At 34.4% G+C, this 24,819-nt stretch overlaps 2 protein-coding genes across 2 annotated transcripts; both read left to right on the forward strand.

Moving 5' to 3' along the window:
* The first annotated feature begins 12,814 nt into the window (after positions 1–12,814).
* LOC109006407 (proline iminopeptidase) lies at positions 12,815–18,788 on the forward strand. Its single transcript, XM_018985674.2, has 10 exons — positions 12,815–13,156; positions 14,472–14,608; positions 14,704–14,877; positions 15,579–15,815; positions 15,934–16,034; positions 16,111–16,183; positions 16,273–16,341; positions 16,424–16,528; positions 18,159–18,284; positions 18,426–18,788. The coding sequence occupies exons 1-10, from the start codon at positions 12,832–12,834 to the stop codon at positions 18,618–18,620; spliced, it is 1,542 nt and encodes a 513-aa protein (XP_018841219.1). The 5' UTR covers positions 12,815–12,831; the 3' UTR covers positions 18,621–18,788.
* A 1,702-nt stretch (positions 18,789–20,490) lies between these two features.
* LOC109006410 (39S ribosomal protein L46, mitochondrial-like) lies at positions 20,491–24,652 on the forward strand. Its single transcript, XM_018985678.2, has 6 exons — positions 20,491–20,854; positions 21,126–21,191; positions 22,697–22,771; positions 23,777–23,906; positions 23,976–24,098; positions 24,259–24,652. Exons 1-6 carry the CDS (start codon positions 20,700–20,702, stop codon positions 24,400–24,402), a joined length of 693 nt encoding a protein of 230 aa, XP_018841223.1. The 5' UTR covers positions 20,491–20,699; the 3' UTR covers positions 24,403–24,652.
* The last annotated feature ends 167 nt before the right edge of the window (positions 24,653–24,819 follow it).

Below are 24,819 nucleotides of genomic sequence, written 5' to 3' on the forward strand. Positions count from 1 at the left end.
TTTGAAATAAAAAGAAAATGTTTAAGTCCATGACGTAATATGACATAATTAAAAAAATTATTCTATTCTAACATGTAAAATTTAAGAAATATTTTAGTATTTAAATTGTATGCTATTTTTCATTTTTGTGAAATTTAAAAAACAATGGTTGTCGATTTAAACAAGAAATATTCTACTTAACCTCCGGTCTAATGGAACACACACCACACACCTGAGGTGGCGAACCGGTTTGGTCGACCATGTCACAATTCGCTTTCTCTCCCCTCCCTCACTCGATGAGATCCCTTTCTTCCCCTCCTGAAAGCTAAATCCCTTTCTTACACTCCTGAAAGCCCTCACCTGAGTCACCTCACTTCTTCGAACTTTCTCATCCCAGCGAACACCCTCTTACGCCGTCACCCCTCGCGAACCGTCACCCCCATTTTCTCCACCCCAGGGAACACCACCTCACACCAAGATCCTCTAGCCCCGACAGTCTCTCAGCCCTAAAAGGCTAGAAGAAAAAATTTCTCGCTTCCTCACCCCTTCAGTCTCTCATCTATGAAACCCTAGAAAAAATTTGGCCCTCACCCCAACTCAAGGAAAACCCACTTTAGAGCTTCGAGCCCCTCCCTCACCCCCTTCAATGATCGATTCCTCCCTTTAGTGGTGAGCCCTCTGCCTCTCCACCATGTCAAGCCTTCTGCCTCTCCACCGTGTTGAGCCATGTAAGGATCCCATGCTAAGGTTGATTTGGTTAAATTTTTTGCCTTGAACTACACTGATTTGGTTTAATTTTGTTGATATTATTATATAGTGATTTGGTGTTTTTTTTTGCTACAATTACACTGATTTGGTTAACTTGTTTGGTTGTTATACACTAATTTGTTAATTTTCTTAGCTGTTATAAATTGATTTGGTTAACTTGTTTGGTTGTTATACACTGAAGGACTCAACTTATAAATTCGGAGAACCATACAACTCCTCTCAAATTGATTCAAAAAACTTGTATGTGTGCATAGGAACAACTCATTTATTGAAGGACTCATTCATGCAACCTTAATTGGGTAGCTTGGACCGAGGTCTTTGTGAGTTGGGCTGTAGATATGTGTGTTCTAGTTAAGTTGAATGTTGTCAACAATAATTTGAACATGAAAGAAAATACTGCTTAGGAGTTGTTATGTCATTTACACTTGACATTTACATAAACACGACTCGATATATACTGATCTCGTTTAGGAGTCTATATAAATAAACACGAGACATGTATGTACCTCCACCATACTACTAATAATAACAATGGGTGGCTGGGGTTCTCTATTCTAAAATAATATATGAAGAAATTCATGAGTCTAACTCATCTCATAAAATCCGTTTTACAAGAGATGATTGTTCATTCCTTATAAACATGGCTAAAACCTTGTCCACAGGCAATATGAGATTATTCCTCAACACCCTCCCTCACGTGCAGGCCAATATTTTTTTTTTATGATTTTTGTCACGGGATAAGTATTGTGGACTCTCATTTGTCATGTGACAGATTCTGATACCATGAAGAAATTTATAGGCCTAACTTATCTCATAAAATCGGTTTTACAAGAGATGATTGCTCATTCCTTATAAACATGTCCAAGACCTTGTTCACAGGCAATGCGGAATTATTCTTCAACAATAGACAAGTAAACATAACGCGAACTTGTAGATTTCCTTATGGCCAATGCTATCCACACTACAAGAAATTCGGTCTTTTCCAGCGATTTGTGAAGTTTGGAAAATGAGGAAGAGAATTTAGACTGAACTTTTTTGCGGCGACTTTTCTATCTTTAGCGGCGATTTTTGTCGCCGCAAAAATTATTTATAAATTGTAGTGTTGTTAAAGTTCCATCAATTAGAAAATCTCACTGCAATTGAGGATATTTGCGGCGAACATTGTCGTCGTAAAAAAATATGCGGCAATTATATCTTATTAGCGGCGAATGAAAATCACGGGAAAAGCTAATAAAATTTAAAACCCGCGCGTTACGTTTTCCCCTCATTTATTTCCCTCGAGCCCTCTCCACCGCCCCCCCCCTCCCCAATCCCTCTTCTCCTTCAAGCCTCCGCCACGCACAGCCCGTCACCAACAACCCCACCACGCCACCGCCACCTCACATCGACGGCCACCCCCTCCTTTTCCCCCAACCCCCACGCCGATCTCTTGCCTTTTCCCCGAATCTGGCCTCACATCTCTCTCTCGAATTTCTCTATATCGCCATCGCTGGGGGCACCATTTGCCACCACCACACCTCGGCGCTGTCGATAGTCCTCCGTCGGAGCCCCCTTCTCCTCCATGCCTAGCCAAGCAGCCCGAAGCCCTCCCTCTCTCCCTTGCTCTGTTCGCAACCCACAACCACCAGCTCTCCTCAGCGCCGCTGTGCTCCTCCCGAGCCACCACTCCACGCCAAGCTACCACCACGACCACCCCTGATATTGCCTTCTGTTTTCACATGTGGGTTCTTTTCATTCCTTTTATCTTTGCTTGATTTCTTGGTTTAGTTCCGTTTGGAGATTGGGTTTTGTGTTTTGCACCTGTACCATAGAAATATATGTGTGGTCGCTAGTTTGTATATGGGTTGTTGATACCATGCATTTTTCAATTATGGCTTTGGACCTAGATTTGGTGCATTCTGATGAACTTGATGTCTAATTTCCAGTTTGGGGCAGAAGGGATATATGAAGATAGATTTTATTTTTATTTGTTAGAACTTGAAAACATGAATAAGATTTTCCCATTATTAATATGAATGTTTTCTTGTTTTAATGATAGGTCCTGATAAATTATTGTGTATTCAACGTTTAGAAAACCATGAATACACAAGAATTTATTCATAAATCACACTAATTTTCTCAACTTTGTTTAACACTAATAAATCACACTAATTTTCTCTCATTATAGGTACTATTAAACATAGAGAAACAAAGTTTCTTTTAAAAAGAAAAGGAAAGAAAAGAAAAGAGAATGCCAAGTGATAGGGAATACAAAGTTTCTTTTCCGCAAATAGAACTTCATTACCTGAAAATAAACTGAGTTATAGTTTAATTATAGTTGCTTATGTCTTGTTTATTTTCAAATCTCTCTATGTATGAGAGAATGCCAAAAAAAAAAAGTTTGACATTGTATTGATTTGATATTATAACTCATGAAGTATTGTAGTTCGCAACTCCAATGGTGCCAACAAATAAACTTGAATTATGATCTTCTGATTATAATTTGACCATTTGATCTCCTTTTAATTATGAGTTTTATAACAGTACTATGCTTTTCACGATTTTGGTTTGTACAGAATATAACAGCAGCAATTTGCAGCCCCTAGTCTCTTGAGTTTTTATTCAACTTATACTTCGTCTTCTTTCTTTTTAGAATCAACTATAGTCTATAAGTTTATTAAATTCTTGTACTAACTCTGTTTCAAATTACAGTATAAATTTGGATTTAGGTCATGCTTCCATAAAAGAGTCTTGTTTTATTATCATAAGGCTTGCCATGGGTGTGGTTGTGCAAATCTCTATTGCTGGATAGCAATCATTCCTATTGCTATAAGTTCTCTTTTTTATTTTTTATTTGTAGCTTTCACTGTTACTTCTAGGCTGATTGATACATGTGTACATCCTAAGGTGGTATAATAGATATGTATTCCCAAATGAAAAAAAGCATGAAAAGTCAACATCACATAACTCTGAGTTCCCCTCATGTAAATGTCTTGTCATCTGGTTCTACATGTTTGTGTGTAGCTTGTTCTTCTGGTGGGCACAAAGCTGCAGCATGTTAAGAGAGAATGGCGTTCGGTGCATTTAGGAAGTTGAGTCAACTAAGCAACAAGGATTATTATTTTTCTCTCTCATATATATATATATATATATATATATTATCCTTCCATAGGAAAAGTCTTCATGTTAGTACATGACCTGTTGCTGCTGATCATGACTGATTCATCGTTCACTTTGATCTGTTATTCAAATAGGCTGCAGAGATGAGTTTTATTTTAATGCAACCTTAAATATCTGCCATTGATAAGTTTTATATATTTTGATGCAACCTTGAATAACTATGCCATGGATCTTAATTAGTAAAATAATAGCAGAAATAGGAAACAAGCACTTAACCAAGCCAAGTTCTGCCATAAACTAGAAAGCTTGTAAATTAAAATAATCAGTCTCATTTGGCTGAATTAAAGTTCATTGAATAATATTATAATTTCTCTCAATTATTCAGTCAACTTTCTTTTTCTCTCTCACAGCGCTTACTGCATGTGCAAATTAGGTGTGGGCTTGGTACTTGTATTGGCTAATTCTGCGAGTGCATGCATATGCTCTGCTCTGCTAGATCTGAACAGAAAATGATCAAATATATTCTCGAGGCACTTAAGTATTGGTGAGGATATTTGTTTTCTGATGGTTATCCAATGAAAATGAAGTAGGAAGTTGATTATCCATACTTCAGATGGTTAAGTTTCTTGCAGACTAACAGTGATTTTGATGCTAAACCCATGGTCATGCTTAGATGCAACTATCCAGGTTACTTAAGTTCATTTATTGCCAATGCAGATTCACATATGTCTACATGATTCACATCTGTCATTATTGTGATGTATTAGAACTGAATCTCAGTCCTTATTCTGTTTGCTTAATATTTGTATTTTCTTTTCAATTATAGCTGCATCCAACTTACACTAACTTCAATCTTAAGCTGCTACTTGTATATGATCTTCTATATACTTTCTAGTTTATTGGGTTGATAGTTCTTGTAATTTAAATTGTTGTCCTATGTACAAAAACCCTCCAAGATACTAATGAATTCTGATATTTAAGAACAATGGAAGAAATTGGAGCATCATCTTGCTGACATAGTATTGTTTCTTACAGTAACTACTCTTTTACCAAACTAAGCCTTAGGTGATGACTTTATTGGTAGATTTAATTATATCTTACAGTTATATTTACATATATTATATATAAGGGTCTCTCATATATTATATAGCTTGGGTATAGTTGTTTGATATAGGAATGTGATTGTGTCTCTGTTAAGTGTGTAGGATCATAGGCCATTCAACTAGATTTATGCAAGTTGCTTTCCATCGGTCTCTTCATGAGCTGTACAAACGTAAGTGCCTTGCATTTGGCCTGATAGATATTAAGTCCAGTTTGGATTTTGAGTATATTAGTTGGTCTTATACATGTGGCTGGGCTATTTGTGTGTGTGTGTATGTGTGTATATATATATCTTGTAAATCAGAGGGTTAAAACCTTAAGTAAGGCATGTAAGCTTGTTGGGTTTTTGTGCTCCCTTCAGACAAGCATATAGTTCACTATGACCAGTTCTTAGAGAGATTCAGATTTTGAGGAGCAACTCAAATAACCCCAGTAGAGAAGTAAATAAAATCAGATGTTAAATATTAAGTAACCATGCCAAAAAGTTTAATATATAAACTGGACTAATAGCTTTGTAATGTCATATTTTCAATGACATTACCATTTACATGTAAACTTGTTGCAAGCTAAATTTGAAACTCATTTGTCAATGTATATGTGATAGTTGATGTTATTCAATGCATAAAGTCATATATGCAATATATTAGTAAGTGATAATTGAACATTAGTTATTAATTTCTAATGCTATTCACATTTTCACCCTCACTACCTCTACTCCTTTATGGTTTCTTCCCACATAATTTTTTTTTTTTGTTACTATCTCGTGTAAATGTTCTTATTTTCTTTTTCATGCCTGAATATTTAACTTATATTTTCATTTGAGTATTTATTTTCGTTGATAATCCAGCTTGGGTATAGTTCATCTCTGTTTTTGTGCATTTTTTTTTCTTTTTTGAAAACTATTTCCGGCAAGTAAATATCGCCGGAAATTTTTTCTGGCGAATTTTAATCGCCGAAAATAATGTATTTTGGCGACAATAACAGCTAGGACTACAGTATAACAACAATAATTTTTAATGCTGGAAAAAATAATTAGACTTTTGCGGCGATATATATCACCGCAATTGCTTTTTCTCAATGATTTAATAAGTGAACTGAATGGCTATTTTCGTTGATTTTTTGGACAATTGCGATGCAGAAAAATCGTTGGAAATAGTAGTATTTGTGGCAATTTTTGCCTATCGCTGAAATTGATTAAAAAAGACACTTTAATTTCATCGAAAATGCCTCATTACATTCCATTTTTATCATTATTATTATCATTTCATTGTCATCGCAACTCTCTAGAATATCCAATACCTCATTACATACAATTTCAACTAAGCATTACAAACGTACTACACGTACAGAGCGCACATACCATTTATTGGAAATAACGTACAACCTATTTATAAAAAACCATAGTGATACAAACGTACTACCTATAGCACACTAATCTTTGTGTATGTTCATGTCTGATTACACCACGCTACCAAAAATATAATAAATTACCAACTCGTCGTGAGATGAAATAGTTTTAGATAAAAGTTGAATAAAATATTGTTAGAATATTATTTTTTAATATTATTATTGTTTTAGAATTTAAAAAAGTTGAATTGTTTATTATATTTTGTGCGAAAATTTGAAAAAGTTGTAATGAATATATGAGATAAAATAAAACCGTTTTTATATCCAAATGAGGTCTAAATATTTGTGAATCGGGTATGTACACTTCTAGAACTATTACAAATACCAAAGAGACCATAACTATTACACTTCCAAAAATACCATATTTTCCTATGTACACTTCCATACCTCTATCAGAGAAACATATTACACTTCCAAAACTATTACATTGAAACATATTAAACTCAAACCCAACATCTCGATTATCAACCCAACAACAAAGCCACGCTTATATGCCGCTCATTCAAATTTCATCGTGTATGCTGCAATTACCCAATCTGCTGCACTAGAAACGTAAAAGAAACTGATTGGCATTCCTTGAATAAATATAAATGTTTCCACAAAATCCAAAAATGATTTGTAGTGGTGCTATAACAGTAACCTCAAGATATTAGAAACTCCCTGATTGATTTGCACTAAGTCCCATGGGGGCAAGCATGACGTACCCTGGATATATTAGAAATTGAAAATCCACACAAAGACCTTCCATATGGAAAATTTCAACAAGTTCTATAAATGGAAAACAGTGCAATAATATATATCACGCCTCCTCATTCCCAAGTGGCATTGGTTGTATGACAATACTACGCTGGGTTGGGATGACAACCTTGTCAATACTAAGACTAAGTTATGCTTATGGGACCTCACCATAATGTGAATCGTCGTCAAGTATTTTTATGTATGTCTAAATTGACAAAACAAAAATACACATCTATTAGAAAAGAATATGCATGTAGTATACCATTTAGACAATTAGTTTACCACAAAATACTATTTGTTTCTTTTTTCTCTTGGTTCCAGCCTTCTAAATCGGATGAATCTTTCTTCTCGTTGGTGGTCTCCCTTTCCATTGAACTACGTGAGAGCTTAATACTTTCTTACCATTCTTGGTGACAACGTTCTCCTTCATTTTCGTTGAACCGAACTCAAGCTGTAATCTAATAAACTTGTGCTCGAAGTCATCCAAAATGCACAGGAAAGCGTTGAAATGGTCATCAATTAGGGATACACGCGTGGTTAGTTTCAGACATATTTTAACCACAAGGTCATATTGTCTTGCATCTGGCTTGACCCACAAGTCATCATAGCTACTCTTGACCAGTGTATATCTCCTCTTTAAGTCTTTCATCGATCCAATACATATTTCTCTGGCAACTCTTTAATGTGTTTCATCTGACAGACTTAAAATACATGCCTATAGATAATACATCTCATCTCAAACGGGGCACACGTGCATGTAACTTTGCATTCATCCTTGTTCAAGTAAACTGAGTACTTCACGGTTTTTATGTGTGGTAGAGCCACACGGTGCCTGAGGTAGACGACAGATGGTGATGATGTCGACAGCAAGGATGCAGGAGGAGGAGTGAGGCCGTGTGGAAGGACAACGAGCTGGGGGGCAAAGAAAGGGGACACGGGGGGATGAATGAAATTGAATTTGGATCCTATCCCAACACAAATCAAAACACACTTTTCACATTTAAAAAAACAATTGCCACGTAGGTGCGTGGAGGTTAGGGAACGGTAGGTGGTTGTATAGAAGAATTCTTTAAACAAAAGCCTCCTCCCTCTCTCCTAAAAAACTCTTTCACTGAAAATGATCCCCTCCAAATATGAGGGAGGCCCCTCCCTTCCTATTACTCTTGTCGCTTACTTATGTTCATAAACATTTTGCAGGTTTTTTTTTCAATTTGTTTCTCATTTGACTTAACATTGGCCTATTTACAACCATTCTCGTTTGTTTTTATAAAACTTTTCAATTTATCTTATTTTATCTTATCTAATCATTACAATTTTCTCAAATTTTCATATAAAATAAAATAAACAATTCAATTTTTTTAATATTATTTCAAATCTCAAAACATAAATAATATTAAAAAAATATATTCTAACAATATTTTATTTAATTTTTAACTTTCATCTCAACTCATCTTATCTCTTCTGCGAAAACAAACGATGAGTGTCCAGATATTCACACACTACCCCATGCAACTCTCAACCCGTCGATCTACTAATAATAAAAAATAATCATCAGGATGTAATTAGCATGTGAAGCTCACGCATCACACATATCTCACATAGATTTTGCGAATAGATCCAACATCTCAGGTCTTTATTCTAGTTTGGGGTGGCAAATCTTGTTTTTGAGTTGTGTTCGTATCGTGTTAAGTCATGAATATTCAACTATATAGTTCAACCCAAACCCAACCCGTTAAGTTAAATGTGTCAAACTTCTAAACCTTAACCCAGCCCATTTAGATAACAGGTCGTGTCATGTCACCTGTTTTAACTCGTTTAATAATTAATTAGAAATATATTAACACGACACAACTCATTTAAATCCATTTGTTTCATGTAAATGGGTTGAAGTAAAATGCATAACGCATTTGACCTGATTAACATAATTTCATATAAAAGTTAAAATATATATTTATTAATAACTACAATATCTTAAAAAATATATATCAATATTTTTAAAATTTTAACATATAATAAAACCAATATTACAAGCCACACGATAAAAAAATATGAGCATAGGTTTAAAATTACACTCCCAACAATAAAAACATAAGCATACTGAGAAATATCAATATTATAACTTAGCAATAATAAAATTTTAATTTTGAAATAAATTCTAAACGGGTCAAAACAAGTTGATTTCGTGTTAAGCAGGTTGACCCATTTATAAATCAAGTCTTAACGGATCAATCCATTTTGACTCGAACCTATTAATATCAAACTCAAACTCACTAATTTCGTATCGTATTCGTGTTGGGTTCACGGGTCGTTTCATATTGCCACCTCTAGTCTTAATGGGTCAACCCGTTTTGACCCAAGCTCGTTAAAATAAACTCAAACCGGCTAATTTCATGTCGCGTTCATCTTAGATTCACGGGTCGTGTCATATATTGCCACCCCTAGAAATCACCATTTGGCTCTCCTCTTAGACATTTATGGGATGGGTTAGCACCAATTTATAAGCTCTAGAACTTTTTTTTTTTTTTTTTTGTATTCTACTATTATAATAATGTGTTGGCTGGGATCTTAACCCTTTCTTTATGCTTCTTTTTTATAAATGAAATGCTTGCTTATGTTAAAAAAAGGCAAGAATCAAACAAATCATATTATGTCAACGCTAACTTAATCTAGAGGTTGATACTTGATCAATATATCTCTTTATATATTTAGAAAATAAGTAGAGGCTAATTGCATGTCAAGAGACACAATAATACCATAGTCAGTGAAAATCTAAATCTCTGACCTGAAGGAATGAAATTTAAATATATTAGAGAGAGCACCAACAATGAAAGCACATTGTTGGGCCCACTAAAATGAGTCCGTCTTCCACATTGACTTGCACCTAAAAGAAACCACTGCCTAGAAAATGAAAAAAGAATCTTTGAATTACATTTTAACATTACATGGTCACCATGTTATGGTGAAGGAACCATTTGATTAAATTTTGTTGTGCTATGTGCGGCAATTATGATGAACATTACCAAAAAGAGAAAGTAAGAAAAACACTAAGATTTAACGTGGTTCGTTAGTATGCATACTTCCACAGCAGCGGGGACTGAATTTTCACTAAGTGTCAAATAATAATTATATCATATGTATTTATACTAAACCCTAATCGTACAAAAGGTATTAGAAAATTTCAATAATACCCACATGCTGTACCATACAAAGGATTACATCATATGTATTTATACTAAACCCTAGTCGCTCTGCTCGGTACACTACCCTAGTCGCTCTGCTCGGTACACTACGCTCCCCTCACTCTGCTCTGATTTACTCTAGGTATCAACCTCCTTTCTCTGTATACTTGTTCTACTCAATATGAGCCACATACTACAACAAACTTTATACGCATGTCACATGATTCATGTGTTATGAATAACCTTTAATTTGCAAGCTATATACGAAAGAATGTCAACTACTAACTAGTTTTTGCCATTTCATTTTATCATAATCTGTAAAGAATAGAAGTTCTAGAACTGAAATAAGCAGTCAAGTGTACGTTTACAAACTATTAATGCTGAAAAAAATCAAACAACAGGTCAGAATGGAAGAAAGAGTCATTCTCGACCTGCTGTGACGACTCAGGCATTAATCGGTGTGGTTTGTGTAAAATAAGATAGAGTAATGCATACTAAGATAAGCAAATTGTGTTGGAGTAGGTTTTGATACCTTACTCACTAAAAGATTTGTATATTTATAGAGTTTTAGTTACAAAAGAATTCAACTTTACAAGGATATCTAATAAACTATCTTAACAAACTAAAAAGAATTGTTAGAATTCAAATTTCAAGTATTCAAAATTCTGTTTTAACATTGCAGCATATTCGGCAACTAATTTGATATTGCTGCATAATCAGTCATGCTAACAGTTTAGAGCCCCAACAGTAATCCGATGTGGTTGTAAGACATTTGTACGTACATCGAAAAGGAGAAACACTGATATCGCTAAATGTATGTGCCAAGTAACATATGGCATCAAACAAAAAAGGAGATCCCATCAGTCCATTTGTTGGGAAAGGGACTAGCCCTTGTTTGTTTTTGCAATATTTTTCACTCATCTCATTTTATCTTATCTAATTATTATAATTTTTTTTAATTTTTATACAATAAAATAAATAATTCAAAATTTTAAAATTTTAAAATAAAAATAATATTAAAAAATATATATTATAATAATATTTTATTTAATTTTTAATTTTAATATTAATTTATCTCATCTGTAAAAACCAAACCAATGATATTGTTCAGATATGAAATCACCGTCCAAAGATGCATTTCAAGTCTAGTTTGCTATGCCTTCCAAGTTCCAAACAACAATCCAGAATATATTGGGCTTTGATTGTGTTGAGAATGATGAGATGGCACGACGACAATGACGTGAAAAGGGAGAGACAGGCACATACATTTTTTAAAAGGATTGTGCCCCTTAGTGTACTTGCTCTTTTTTAATCTTTTCCTTTTTTTTTTAAATAGTTTTTTTAAAAATATATTAATTCACTAATAGATAATTCTTTAAGCATTTAGGAAAAAAAATAAAAAAATAAAATATATGAGCGGCCAAATTGAGAGGCCAAACTCAAACCACATAATATCATTTTCATTTTTAAAAAGCACTTCCACTTATAAGTCGGTGCAAAGAACATATTCTCTACAGAAATTCTAAAGAAACAAATATAGCGTATAGTTGAGCTCATCAATTAGAGTAGTGCTAGTTATACATATGCTAGATATTGTTATAGATTGTGCAAGCAATCGTACACTCTTTTAAAAAAGAATAAAATTTATTATTAAAAATTAATTTTATCATGTAGATCTTATATATATTTATTTTTTTCAAAATGAATGAATAGATATCATTTCCCTTTTTGTCAAGGTTGAAATCATCTCTAATATTTTGAAAAAGCATATTTGTGATCGACGTACACTTCTTTCAATAATGAATCATATTTATTTTAAAAAAAAGGTATATTTTATTCACATATTTTATAACTATATGATTACTCTTTTATTAATTAATATGGTAAAAAGTCAGTACAAACTTTGATTCCTATAATTAATAGGGTTAAACACTTTTATAAACATTATCACTGGTGAAGTTGAAAACAAAGACACTTTTAAAAGAAAAAGCCATCATGATTAACAACAGAGTCAAATTTAAACCGTGGGAAGAGGCTACAAGAATTTGAAAAATCCACAGAAAATATATATATTTGCACAAGAAGTGCGACTCTTTCATTGCACTTGGCTACTTTCTCTCTCACAGCTGCATCTAGATTCTAAATGGTAAGCAGATTTGAACCGTAACTTAAATACTAGTTTCAATTTTGAACCTCAAAAGTTTTTGAGTAATTAAAGGTACATATTTATAAAGTAATGTTATATATAATTATAAATTATATAAATTTCGTATACTTATTTTAAAAAAGAGTTAAGTTAAATATTAAATAATTAAATTTTTAACGTGAATCATATATTTAATTATTTTTTTAAAAAAGTATGCGATGCTCACACGTTCTATGACTGAAAATATCATATTTTTTTCTTAAATAGATAACTTTTATATTTTTTGTTTTTTTAGTAAAAAATGTAGGTTCTATTAGAAAATAGTATAATTTTTTTTTTTTTTACATTTTTGGAATCTACTTTTTTTATAAAGACTAACGGTACATAGTTTCTCACTTTCCACGCGTCCACAAAATGTTCGTAACTCACGCGCCACCTTCCTTCATAAACCCACTCCTCCTTTCTCTCACTCGTCCCTTATCCTCTCGTGCTGTTACACTGATCGCGACAACTGGATTTCACCGCCTCCGGTACCGTAGAATTACAGTCCGTAAGGTTAACTTCATGGCCGGATATAACTTCAATGCCAGGGACTCCTCGCCTGACCACGTCCAAGGAAAGTGGTACTCGGTGCCGGAGCTCCGCCTCCGAGACCATCGTTTCACTGTGCCCCTTGACTACTCCCTCGATCATGGCGCTTCACCTAAAATCTCTGTCTTCGCTCGCGAAGTCGTTTCAGGTGTATACATCTACCAAATTGTTGGATACAAATTTGATTCGTATTATTATTAGTAGTATTTGTTAAATACTGCTTTGAATGTGAATTACGAGATTTAGATTTATTTGGCACAAGGAGTCCTACAACTCGGTCTGTTTTCTGGGTTTGAAAAAATACGGATGCATCTTTATGCTTTGGTTGGTCTTTTATTTATTAACCTTGATTGTTTTCGTCGAGATGAGATAAAAATTAAAAGTTAAATAAAATATTATTAAAATATTTTTTTTTAATATTTTTTTTATTTTAAATTTAAAAAATATTAAATTATTTATTTTATTTTATATAAAAATTTTAAAAAAATATAATAATTAGGTGAGATGTGATGAAAAATTTTGTAAAAATTAACTAGGCGTACGCGTATAAATGTGTGCATGAGCGTGCATATTCCTGCTATATTCTTTATCAAGCAATCAAACGAGCTTGTCAATCATATATCTGTCCTTGACCCTCTTAATTTTCAGAGAGCATACTGATCAAAATTTTCAGAGGCCGTTGACCCTCTTAATGTGGAAGTCCATTTTTCTTGTTTTATTTATTTATTTTTCAAATTCGTACCTCTTCTTAAACTGTTTTTGTCATCTTTTCTATAGAACCTAAACTCTACGTGCTTTAGTTTGTTTACAAGTGCTTGCTTAATCTTTTATTTCACCATAGACCAAATGTCTTAAACCACCAACTCCCACTAAAGTATATTGAATGGATGATTTTTCATAAAATAAGCGAAATTTTGTGGTATTTGCAGGTTGTGCATTTGTGCAAGTTCAACGCCGTCACTCTCATTTTGTTGCATTGCCCTTTTTTAAATTATTTTTTCCAAGCGTATATCTGGGTGGCATGATTTAAGTGTCTGAAATTAAGTACATTTTATCACCGGGATTCTAACAGGAAGACATGCCAGGCTTAATTTCGTCCCAAACTGAATTAAGAATGCCACACTGTTGCATGCCAGCAACTGCAGCAGAAATGAATTCCTGCGATGTTTGAGATGAATGGATACCTTTTTAATAAGCACGAAACCAGTGAATGCCTATGGATTACGCTTGTTAAGTTGCCGTGTTATAAACTTCAGTGACTGCTTACCCTGCTTTAGTTTCTAATATATTTCTTACCAACGGTGGATCTGTATATGTCACCAGCAAGCAAACTGTTCTCGAAAATTATGATTCTGTAAAATTGCCTTGTGGATGATTATTTGGAAGCTATTTTAAATTTCCACTAATGACTTAATTGCATAGATATTTCTGTTTTCTCTTGCTAATGCAAATATGTGTTGCAGTTGGGAAAGAAGATCAGCCTCTCCCATACCTATTGTATTTACAAGGTGGACCTGGATTTGAGTGTCCTCGACCGACTGAAGCTAGTGGATGGATACAAAAAGCTTGTGAGGAATTTCGTCTCATATTGATGGATCAGGCATGCTTTTCTGCATGCTCATAGAGCAAAGCTTTAAGTGATTGTTGATATCATTCTATATTATCTTTTCTCCAGCTGATGATACTATTTTGCAGCGAGGAACAGGCTTATCGACTCCTTTGACGGCATCATCTATGTCACAATTTAAGTCTGCAGAGAATTTGGCAGACTACTTGAAACATTTTCGAGCCGACAGCATAGTGAATGACTCCGAGTTTATTCGAGTGCGTCTTGTTCCTGATGCTTCGCCTTGGACAGTCTTGGGTCAGGTATAAAGATTATTATTTCCTTTTGTTCTCATTTAGTTGTTCAGCGTACAGCCATGGTTCTGCCCCTCGGCAGGGACTTCAATTGACTTGCAATTGTTAGACCATTTAAGAGAAAAATCTGCCAGCAAGCAGCAAGAATGTTTGCTCGCGTGTGCGTGTTATACATGCATGCATCTATACATACATACAGCAATGATCGGACTTTTGAAAACAAGGAGCGGTCGCCGGGGGAACTTAGAGCTTTACTTTTCAGTACTTTAATGTTATGGGCCATTGCTATAGATTTTAATGGCCTGAATGTACATGACTTTTTAGCTTCCCTTTCGTTGACCTAGATAGGTTTTATCTCTTGTATTCATCTTGTGTACTTAGGTTTTTGCCTATCTCTATTTATAATATTATCGATTACTTATCAAAAAAAAAAAAAAAAAAATCTATCTATGTGTGTGACTATGAATGTGTATGCAAGCATATAGGCATGTATGCGTATTTGTTTTGCTACTTGTACTATTGTATATGCCTGTTGCATGTATGTGTATTGGTTGTGCTGCTCGCATGCATTTTATGCCTGTTTCTCTCATCTCTTTTTTTTCACCTCATGTTGATTACTAGGTTTAGTTGCTGTCACAATTTTGCTTGTGGTTCATTGAAGCCTTTCTGACTCTACATCAAATGACAACTTTTTGTTTTTTCTTGTGCAGAGTTATGGTGGTTTTTGTGCAGTTACCTATCTGAGTTTCGCGCCACAGGGACTGAAACAAGTCCTTCTAACTGGAGGAATCCCTCCGATTGGAGATGGATGCACAGCCGATACCGTGTATAGAGTGTGCTTTGAACAGATTATACTTCAGAATGAGAAGTACTACAAGAGATATCCCGGGGATGTTGAAGTTGTTCGTGAAGTTGTTAACTATTTAACGGAGTCTGAGGGAGGCGGGGTGAGGATCTGCCACGTGTGATTTTGTTATCATTCCTAATGCGAAAACTCAAGCTAAATCTTTTGAATTCCCAGGGCCCTCATGTTTTGGTTCTCTCCACTTTTTCTCTTTTGTATAGGTGCTTCTTCCGTCTGGGGGCATCTTAACTCCAAGGGGACTGCAAGCTCTTGGACTCTCTGGCTTAGGAACTTCTACTGGTTTTGAGCGGTTGCACTATATGTAAGCCTCCATAGCAATTATGAAATTACTATTTATATTCTCTTCAAGCCAACTTTAATTTTATTATGACACATAGGTTTGAGGGAGTCTGGGATCCTGTCATAGTTCCAGGAGCACCAAAGCAGATCAGTTACTACTTTTTGAACGCTGTAAGAGGATTGCCGCTTTCTTATTGATCGAGTCCAGTGTTTTAAATTACATTCTTAGAATCAATCTCTCAGCCATTCTGTTCATGCAGTTTGAGAAGTGGTTAGCTTTCGATACTAATCCACTCTACGCGCTTATGCACGAGTCTATCTACTGTCAGGTAGGCTGTTAATTTATCCTCAGAATCAAATTCTAAGATTATTAAAAAAAATCTTGAAAATCACTCTCACTCCCTCTCTCAGGGTGCTTCATCAAAGTGGTCTGCTCACAGAATAAGGAGTGAATATGAGGAGAAATTTGATGCAATCAAGGCTGCTAGAGGTTCCCCTGTACTTTTCACAGGAGAGGTACAGACGACATCAACATGCTTTTATAATTTCCGAACAAACTCAAATTTTCCTCCAGTTATCTGAGTCTGTTGAGCAGGAAAATAACTTTTTGATAAGAGCTAGATGTTGTGGGATATTTTCATTACTGATTGGTAAAAGCTACATCTTTCAAAAAGAGTTGTAAAGAGAGTTATGTATGTATCATTATTCTTTATGAAATCATTCATTCAAAACATTACTAGGAAACCATAAACTGAGCTTATTCACATATGATGGATACATACACAATTCTGGACATGCCAATAAAAAGGGGATCTTTAATCTTTTGCATCTAATGCATGTACCTCACGTCTAACATCATCTTATCTCATAGTGAGACCACTTTATAGTCTTTGAACTGCTGCTATTTTTCTGGTCTTATACTGCTGGTGAACCAGGTCCTCGATGTTCTATTTCATTGTCATCTCATTTACAGACTAGAAACAGTTGCTTATAGTGTTATTTAAAAATTGTGTCTTGTGAAATTTGCTTGCCGTGACCATGCAATCTTTTTGCAACTGTAGAGGCTATAACTGGTTTTTGACAGTTGATGTTAACCCTACTTGCTATGACCAAATTAGGCCTGTTCATCAGGGCAGGATTTTTTTCTCGGCCCGCTCCGAAACCCGGTTATCCGGGTTCCGGCCCGGTACCCACATAGAAAAACCCGGGTACAACCCGGTACCTGGTTTGTTTGTTTGTTTATTGTTTTTTTTTTTTAATTTTTTTTGTTCCTTTCATGCATAGAAACTCAAAAGAAAAATGCATATTATGTCCAATGTATCATTCATTTTATGGTTTTTTTTTTTACTCTCTTCTCCACGTGGCTTTTTATTAGTGGTTGAGGAACATGTAGGTTTTGATTTAAAAAATTCAATAAATAGAGTTTGAATGCCACATCAACAATTTTTTCATGAAAAAATATTCATAACATGTAGGCTTTGATTTAAAAAAAAAAAAAAAAAAAGAAGAAGGTGCAAGGTGCAACCTGGGTTCCGGGTTTTTAAAAACTGGTTTCAATCCGGATTCCGGCCCGGTTTTGACCTGCCTTGACCTGGCCCGGTATGAAACCCGGGTTCCCAGTCCTAGACCAAATATAGTGGGAGTCTTCCTTTCTCCCCTTACCTTTTCCATTCGCAGAAAACTTAGAATATAATTCTTTTGGGAGGTCATTAAATAAGGTGTATGCGTGGATGAACTGATCACATGATGCATAAGCCATCTAAATATTATGAAACCCAAGGGTGGTCGGATGTTGAATTTTATGGTTTTTTTTTTTTGTTTGGGAGGGGGGCGATTCTACCTTGAGAGCATCTGCAAATATTCTTTACTCTGATTGATAGGGAACTGTTGTGCATGTGAGACATTGAACATTTTAGAAACAATGTTACACGCAATACACGAGTCACAGGTTTTCAGTTTCTTTGCCATAAATAGGTTTGTCTTGTTCAGGTATTCAATGATTCTTTTCTATAATGTGCCTAACAGTAGGAATCGAGTTGCCAAAGTTTTTCTATTAAAATTCTGAAGTGCATTGGATTTGGCTTTTTCCATGGCGTTGCTTATGGTGTTTACCTATTACCCGAATACATACATTTCGAATTTGTAGATGATCTTCCCATGGATGTTTGATGAGATTCATGCTCTGAGGAAATTCAAAGACGTTGCTCATATCTTGGCTGAGAAGAAGGATTGGGGTCCACTCTATGACACTACTACGCTGAGCAATAATAAGGTGTATTTTTCTTGAATTGCAGTTGATCATCTTCTTGAATTATTATTGACCATTGAATTTTCCAATGGAGATTTGAACCTACCAACAGTCCAAGATGTAAAACAGCATTTTTTATCTGTTGATTTTTTTGAATGCTGATAGGTACCTGTTGCGGCTGCTGTTTATTATGATGATATGTTTGTCAACTTCAAGCTGGTCATGGAAACAGCTCCTCAGATAGCAGGGATTAGGCTGTGGATTACCAACGAGTTCATGCATTCTGGTCTACGCGATGGAGGGGGCCAGGTTTTCGAGCACTTGATGGGATTGTTAAATGGAAAGAAGCCTTTGTTCTGATCTCCTCTTCCATTCCTCTGTGGTTTCTTCTTTTTGAGTTTACTGTGTTCCCCGTTTCACTTAATAAGTTAGAACTTAGAATAGAACATTCCAATTGTTGGACCAAAATAAAAGTAATGATACATACAATCGTAGATTGTGCAAGTGTCATGTAATTGTTTTGAAAAAGAGTGGAGTCTATCGTTAAAAAAATAATTTATTTTCATGCGATTATTGTATTTATTTATTTTTTTTAAAATAATTATATGATATTTATACAGTCACGACTGTAATTATTATTTTTCTTAAAATAATTCACTTATTCGTGAGGCATTTTCTCAAGTTCAATTGGTTTTGACTGAAACGCATCATTGATGTGGAAGTCTGGAAGCCTCTCACATCAATTAACATAAAATAATATTCTTTAAATCATTTAAATATATATTTTTTTATTTTCTCTTTACTCACTCTAACCGATCAGAATGAACGAGTCAATGGACATCCATCGATGTGATCGAGATCAAGGTCGATTAGGATGAACTTACCCTCAATGCTATGTGGTTGGTCCTTAGCAACTCCTTCCAGCTTTAAATCACGGGCAGGCACAATCCTTCACTGAACCAAGGGTTTACATCCGTATCTCGGGCTTGTTTGGAACATTCTAAAATTCTCATCTCAGCCTATTTTATTTACAAATATTACTTAAATATAAATATTTTAAAAAAAATTATTATAACCTTTTCAAGTTAATTATTATAATTTTTTTAAATTTAAAAAAAAAATCAATTTTTTTAAATCTTCAAACAAAAATTATATTAAAAAATTATATTCTAACAATATTTTAACTTCATAATATTTTTTATTCAATTTTTTCTCTCATTTTCTAAAATTCCATAAAATATTAGTGAAATAGTTAGTGAATAGTAGTGAGATAGTTTGAGTTAATGTTTTATGAGATTATGAGAAATGAGAGAAAAAATTGAATAAAAAATATGATAAAGTTAAAATATTATTATAATATTATTTTTGTTTGGAATTTGAAAAAGTTGAATTGATTTTTTTTTTTTTTTTAAGTTAAGGAAAATTGTAATGATTAGTTTGAAAATATTGTAATGATTAATTTGAGAGTGTTTATGCTTGAGTGATGTTTGGAAAAAAAGAGATTGGATAAGATGAGATAGGATGAAATGAGATGCAAATTACTTTCAAATATCTCCGGTTAAAAACTCACATGGGCAAAGCCTGTTATGTTACGATTATCGAGAACTAGAATTCATATTTAAAAAGTTCTATTGTCACAAAGAGATTTCATAAAAATAAATATACTAATATGAATTCATATAATAATATAACGCATTAAACCAAGTTACATATATTTATAAATTTATTTTTACGAGATTTCTTTGTGGCTAAAATGACATATTGTTAGGTATCCTCTAGGTATTATTTATCATTCCCGACGTATCCTTATATTTTTCTCTTAAAGTGTATGCTTTTTTAATATAAAATATTTAAAAACTAAATAAATAAAAAAATCAGAGACATATGACACAGATGAAGAGTAACATCACTAAATAGGCCTAAAATTCCCAACTTACAAATACAATCAACGTCACAAACAAGAATTACAAAGAGAAAAAATAACCTTTCAAAATTGACTAGTTTGATGTGATGCATAAGATCTTAATTTTTCAATTATATGAATTTATAATTATTTTGTATATCTAACAGTTATCTTTTAATATAAATTAGTTTAGAATCGCAGATGCAATGCACGTGCTTAATTCCTAACAAAATGAAAATATTACTGCAAATTATAGCGAATAACATAATTACTAAACTACAAGAAAAACACAACATCTTGGACTAACCTGGCTCGTAGTGAAATGTTATCAAGTGAGCCCAGCCCATTAGTTCAAAAACAAGGAAAGAAAACCTTACTCTCACCCCTCGCCAGTCGCCATTGCCGGTCGCCTCCTTAGCTGCTGCTGCTGCTGCTGCTTGTTACCCTTTTGCTCATTTAAGGGCATTCAAACAGCTTCAAGTATAGCAGAATAAATCAAATCAAAATCTTCTGCTTCTTCATTATACAGATCGAGAATGCAGAGATCTTTAACGTCGTTGGCTCGGCCGCTTGTGATAGCCCGAGGATTCTGCACGAGCCCCGAGAAAATCGTAGCTTCCGTGTTGTTCGAGCGCTTGCCTGTTGTAATCCCGAAAATCGACCCTGTCGTTTACGCGTTTCAGGAGTTCTCGTAAGTCTCTTCTTTTGTCATTTTCATCTTACGCTCCTAATTTATCGGCATATAGAGTCTGATGTTGGGGTTATTCGAATCGAGCTTTTCATATATCGAGGACTTGATAAAGTTTTAATTGGAATTTTCTTTCGTTTTCTGAGCTAATAAACAGAGGTTTTATGTCAGTAAAACCCGAGACTTTCATTTTGATCAACTTGGTGAGATAAATGTGCCATAACAAGTGTAAGTAGCTCATGTTAGGTTTTGCTTCTTTTCTTCTTGGGTTTAGGTTTCGGTCGCGACAACAATATCGACGCAGATATCCGGATGAACTTTTAGATAAGTCTAATTCTAGGTAAATATTTATTTATTTGTATTTTTATTATTATTAGTATTAATGGTGTTTTGATTTGGATTTCCTGCACTTGACCACATATCTCAATTGATTTGTTGTTTGCTGGGTCTTACCTTTAAATCCTGACATTTGCAGTTTTTGTAATTCCATTCCTGAGTGTCTTGTCTCTATAGCTCATTATATCAATTCTCAAATGAATTTGGTCACTGAGCAGTTGTATTACCTGATTAGTATTTATATAAAAGCATATGGTGTAGTACTGGAGGAAACCTGACTTCTTATGTTAAATGTGTGCTTATCCATATGCAAATTATTGATATCTGAACTGCAGCATTTGCTTTTCTGGGTTATAGCAAATGCTTTCTTTCAGAACTATCACTTAGTTTTCCCGGAAACCTGACTTCTTATGTTAAATGGGTGCTTATCCATATGCAAATTATTGATATCTGAACTGCAGCATTTGCTTTTCTGGGTTATAGCAAATGCTTTCTTTCAGAACTATCACTTAGTTTTCCCTCCTATCTAACCACCCCACCCCACCCCCCCCAAAAGAATTCCGTATGTTGAAGGATACTGATGGTCAGGCTGATTGGTGAATGGTGTAGCTTTAAGAAATTAATAAATATTGTAACACCCAAATGGAATGCCCAAACCACATGACCTATACTCCAAAATGACTAGTCAATGATACAATTGGAGCACCATTAGAATATTATAAAGAGCAAGAACTTCTCATTTTCAAGTAATGTGAGATCTCATACATCACATACCATTACACATCATATGGGCTATCACAATCTCCCCTCATAAATTCTCGACATCCTCATCGGGCCCGTATTTCGTAAGTGGCACGGCTTAAGTCCCACATTTCTGATTGGGATAGGCTCTGATACCATTTGTAATGTTTCAATGGAAGGCCCAAATCTCATGGCTTATACTCCAAAATGACTAGTCAATGATACAATTGGAGCCTCATTAGAACATTATAAAGAGCAAGAACTTCTCATTTCCAAGTAATGTGGGATCTCATACACCACCTATCCTTATAAATCATATGGGGTATCACAAATATGTACATCAAACTTTTGTTTTTTGCTTGATTGGAATTACGTGACTTGGTTTACTGTATTAGGCTTCAAGACTCTAGGACGGTAAGCCTATATCTGTTGCAACACATTGGTATAGTTCATTCTAAAAGCTCATATTTTACAACAGGGGATATATTAGTATCTTGTGTTACATTAAAGGTATGAATTTATGTTTTTTACTTGCTTTGTTACCATTTGCATGCATGTGAATGTGACATAGGTATCGAAATCTATTTAATCTGTTGCTTCTTGGTAAGTACTCATCTGAGATTTTGCTATAAATCATAAATGATAAATGCAAGACTCTATCTCCCACTTCATCCCTCCCCTCTTTTTCTCATATAGAGACACAAAGAGACTGAGGCAGATAGTTTTTTTTTTTAAATAACGTTACGTGACACTGAATTCCATGAACAGGGGAAAAGGTGACTACCAAATGGAGTATGTACCAGCTCCACGGATCACAGAAGCTGACAAAAAGAATGACAAGAAGTACGAAGCAGATCTTTATTAAACTATTTTATTCCATTTTTTTCTGATTAGTAGAAAAAGAAAATATAATTGAATCTTGCCTGCCAATATTAATTAGTACTCATAAGTGATGGTTGAAAATATTCTGTTGTAGTTTTAACCTGCTTCTCTCTCTCTCTCTCTAATACTGAATGAATTTGTTTATATGCAATTTCAATTATTGGCCTCTTATAGAGATTATTGGGATATTTGAGCAGTATATAACCATATGGAGTTGTCAAGAAGTTTTATTGATCTGTACCTGGGCTTTGCCTACTTTTATGAATAAAATTTCTTGATTACCGATAAAAAAAAAAAAAAAGTGTATTGATCTAGTGAGGATGAGTTACATAGATACTGAAATTTAAACCTAGACCTCTAGCTTCTCTAATTTTGTTAAATAATCTGGTTATAGAGTTGACATAATTTTGATTAGACAAATTTTCCAACTGCCAGCCTTTTGTCCCAGTGCTACATTGTTTCTTCAACACTGGAGCGTACTTTTCTATGAGATAGTCGGTGTTCATGTGACAAGTTCTGTGGTATTATAAGTGGAGTTTATTTTTGCTTTAGCTTTTAACTTAGGAGATGTTTGGATTCGAAGATGACTTGAGATGACTTGAGATGAGCTGAGATGAGTTGAGATGGATTGTAAATAGTAATGAGATGAGTTGTGAATAGTAGTGAGATTTGTGAGTTAAAGTTGCTGAATAGTAATGAATAGTAGTGAGATGAGTTGAGATGAGCTGAGATGACTTACGAATCCAAACAAGTTCTTAGACTGATTCATGCCTGCATGCAATTGATGAAAATATGCACACACACACACACACACACACATATATATTGTAGGTTTACTCTTGATTAAACCTTGGTCATTTGGGCTTTTGAAGGCATAATAGAAGCACTGGCATTATTATGTGGAAGATTGGAGTGCAATTTTGCTATTTATGAACCTCCATTTGCTTTCTTTTTTTTCCTCTTTAGGTCATTACAGAGAGCACTTGACAGAAGACTCTACCTTCTGCTCTATGGCAAAGCATATGGAGCTCCTGGCGGTGAGCCTGTCTGGCATTTTCCAGAAAAAGTATATGGATCTGAGAAGACATTGCGCAATGTGAGTTGCTATTTGTTTATCAGCTTCTTCTTATTCTTCCCATATATATAAATTCTTTAATTTTTGCAGTGTGCGGAGTCTGCATTAGAATCTGTGATTGGAGACCTTTCCCACACATATTTTGTAGGAAATGCTCCAATGGGTTATATCATACAGCCAACAGATACCAAGTCAAACATTCCATCTTTTAAGGTACATTATCTTGATATAACTTTAACTTTGCTCTGTTGTTTGCCAATGTGTATGTGGCATTATGCTTGCAATTCTTATAGATTATCGAGTATTGGTAATGGCTGCATCTATTTATATGTCTTAAAGGCTAAAGCTCTTGCTTGTCTTTTCCTTTTTTCAGCGATTCTTCTTCAAGTCCCAAGTGATTGCAACCAACAAGTTTGATATTGGGAAGTGTGAGGATTTTGTTTGGGTGACCAAGGATGAACTTTTGGAGTATTTTCCTGAGCAAGCTGAATTTCTCAACAAGATGATCATTAGCTGATGCAACAATCCTATCCAGTTTCCAATCCACACAATAGATTGTGTTAAGAAAATGTCGATGATTAATACGTATCTATTAGGCTGCGGGATGCAGTTGAGATTTTGCCAGAGCGTTAGATAGGAGGTTTGGCACTGCATGAACCATTTTGTTTCAAGGTGCTGTTTTTGTACGTACGTTAATCTCCTTTAAAAAAAAAAAAAAATTACTCAGTGTTTTGGTCTTATATAAAATTTATGGTTTCATCATATCATTTTATCTATTATCCTCGTTCTGCTAGCTAATGTTGTGTATCAAATGGTGAAGTTCTGGGTTTTCATCGACCCATATTATCTGGATTTTCATCATTTGATTTTGCAGAAGGCCCTAGCCGAAGGGGTCAACTTTGATGGGTGGGCTACAAGTCCTCATAGGTGACCT

The sequence above is a fragment of the Juglans regia genome, chromosome 7, assembly GCF_001411555.2.
Source record: "Juglans regia cultivar Chandler chromosome 7, Walnut 2.0, whole genome shotgun sequence".
NCBI classification, from domain to species: domain Eukaryota; kingdom Viridiplantae; phylum Streptophyta; class Magnoliopsida; order Fagales; family Juglandaceae; genus Juglans; species Juglans regia.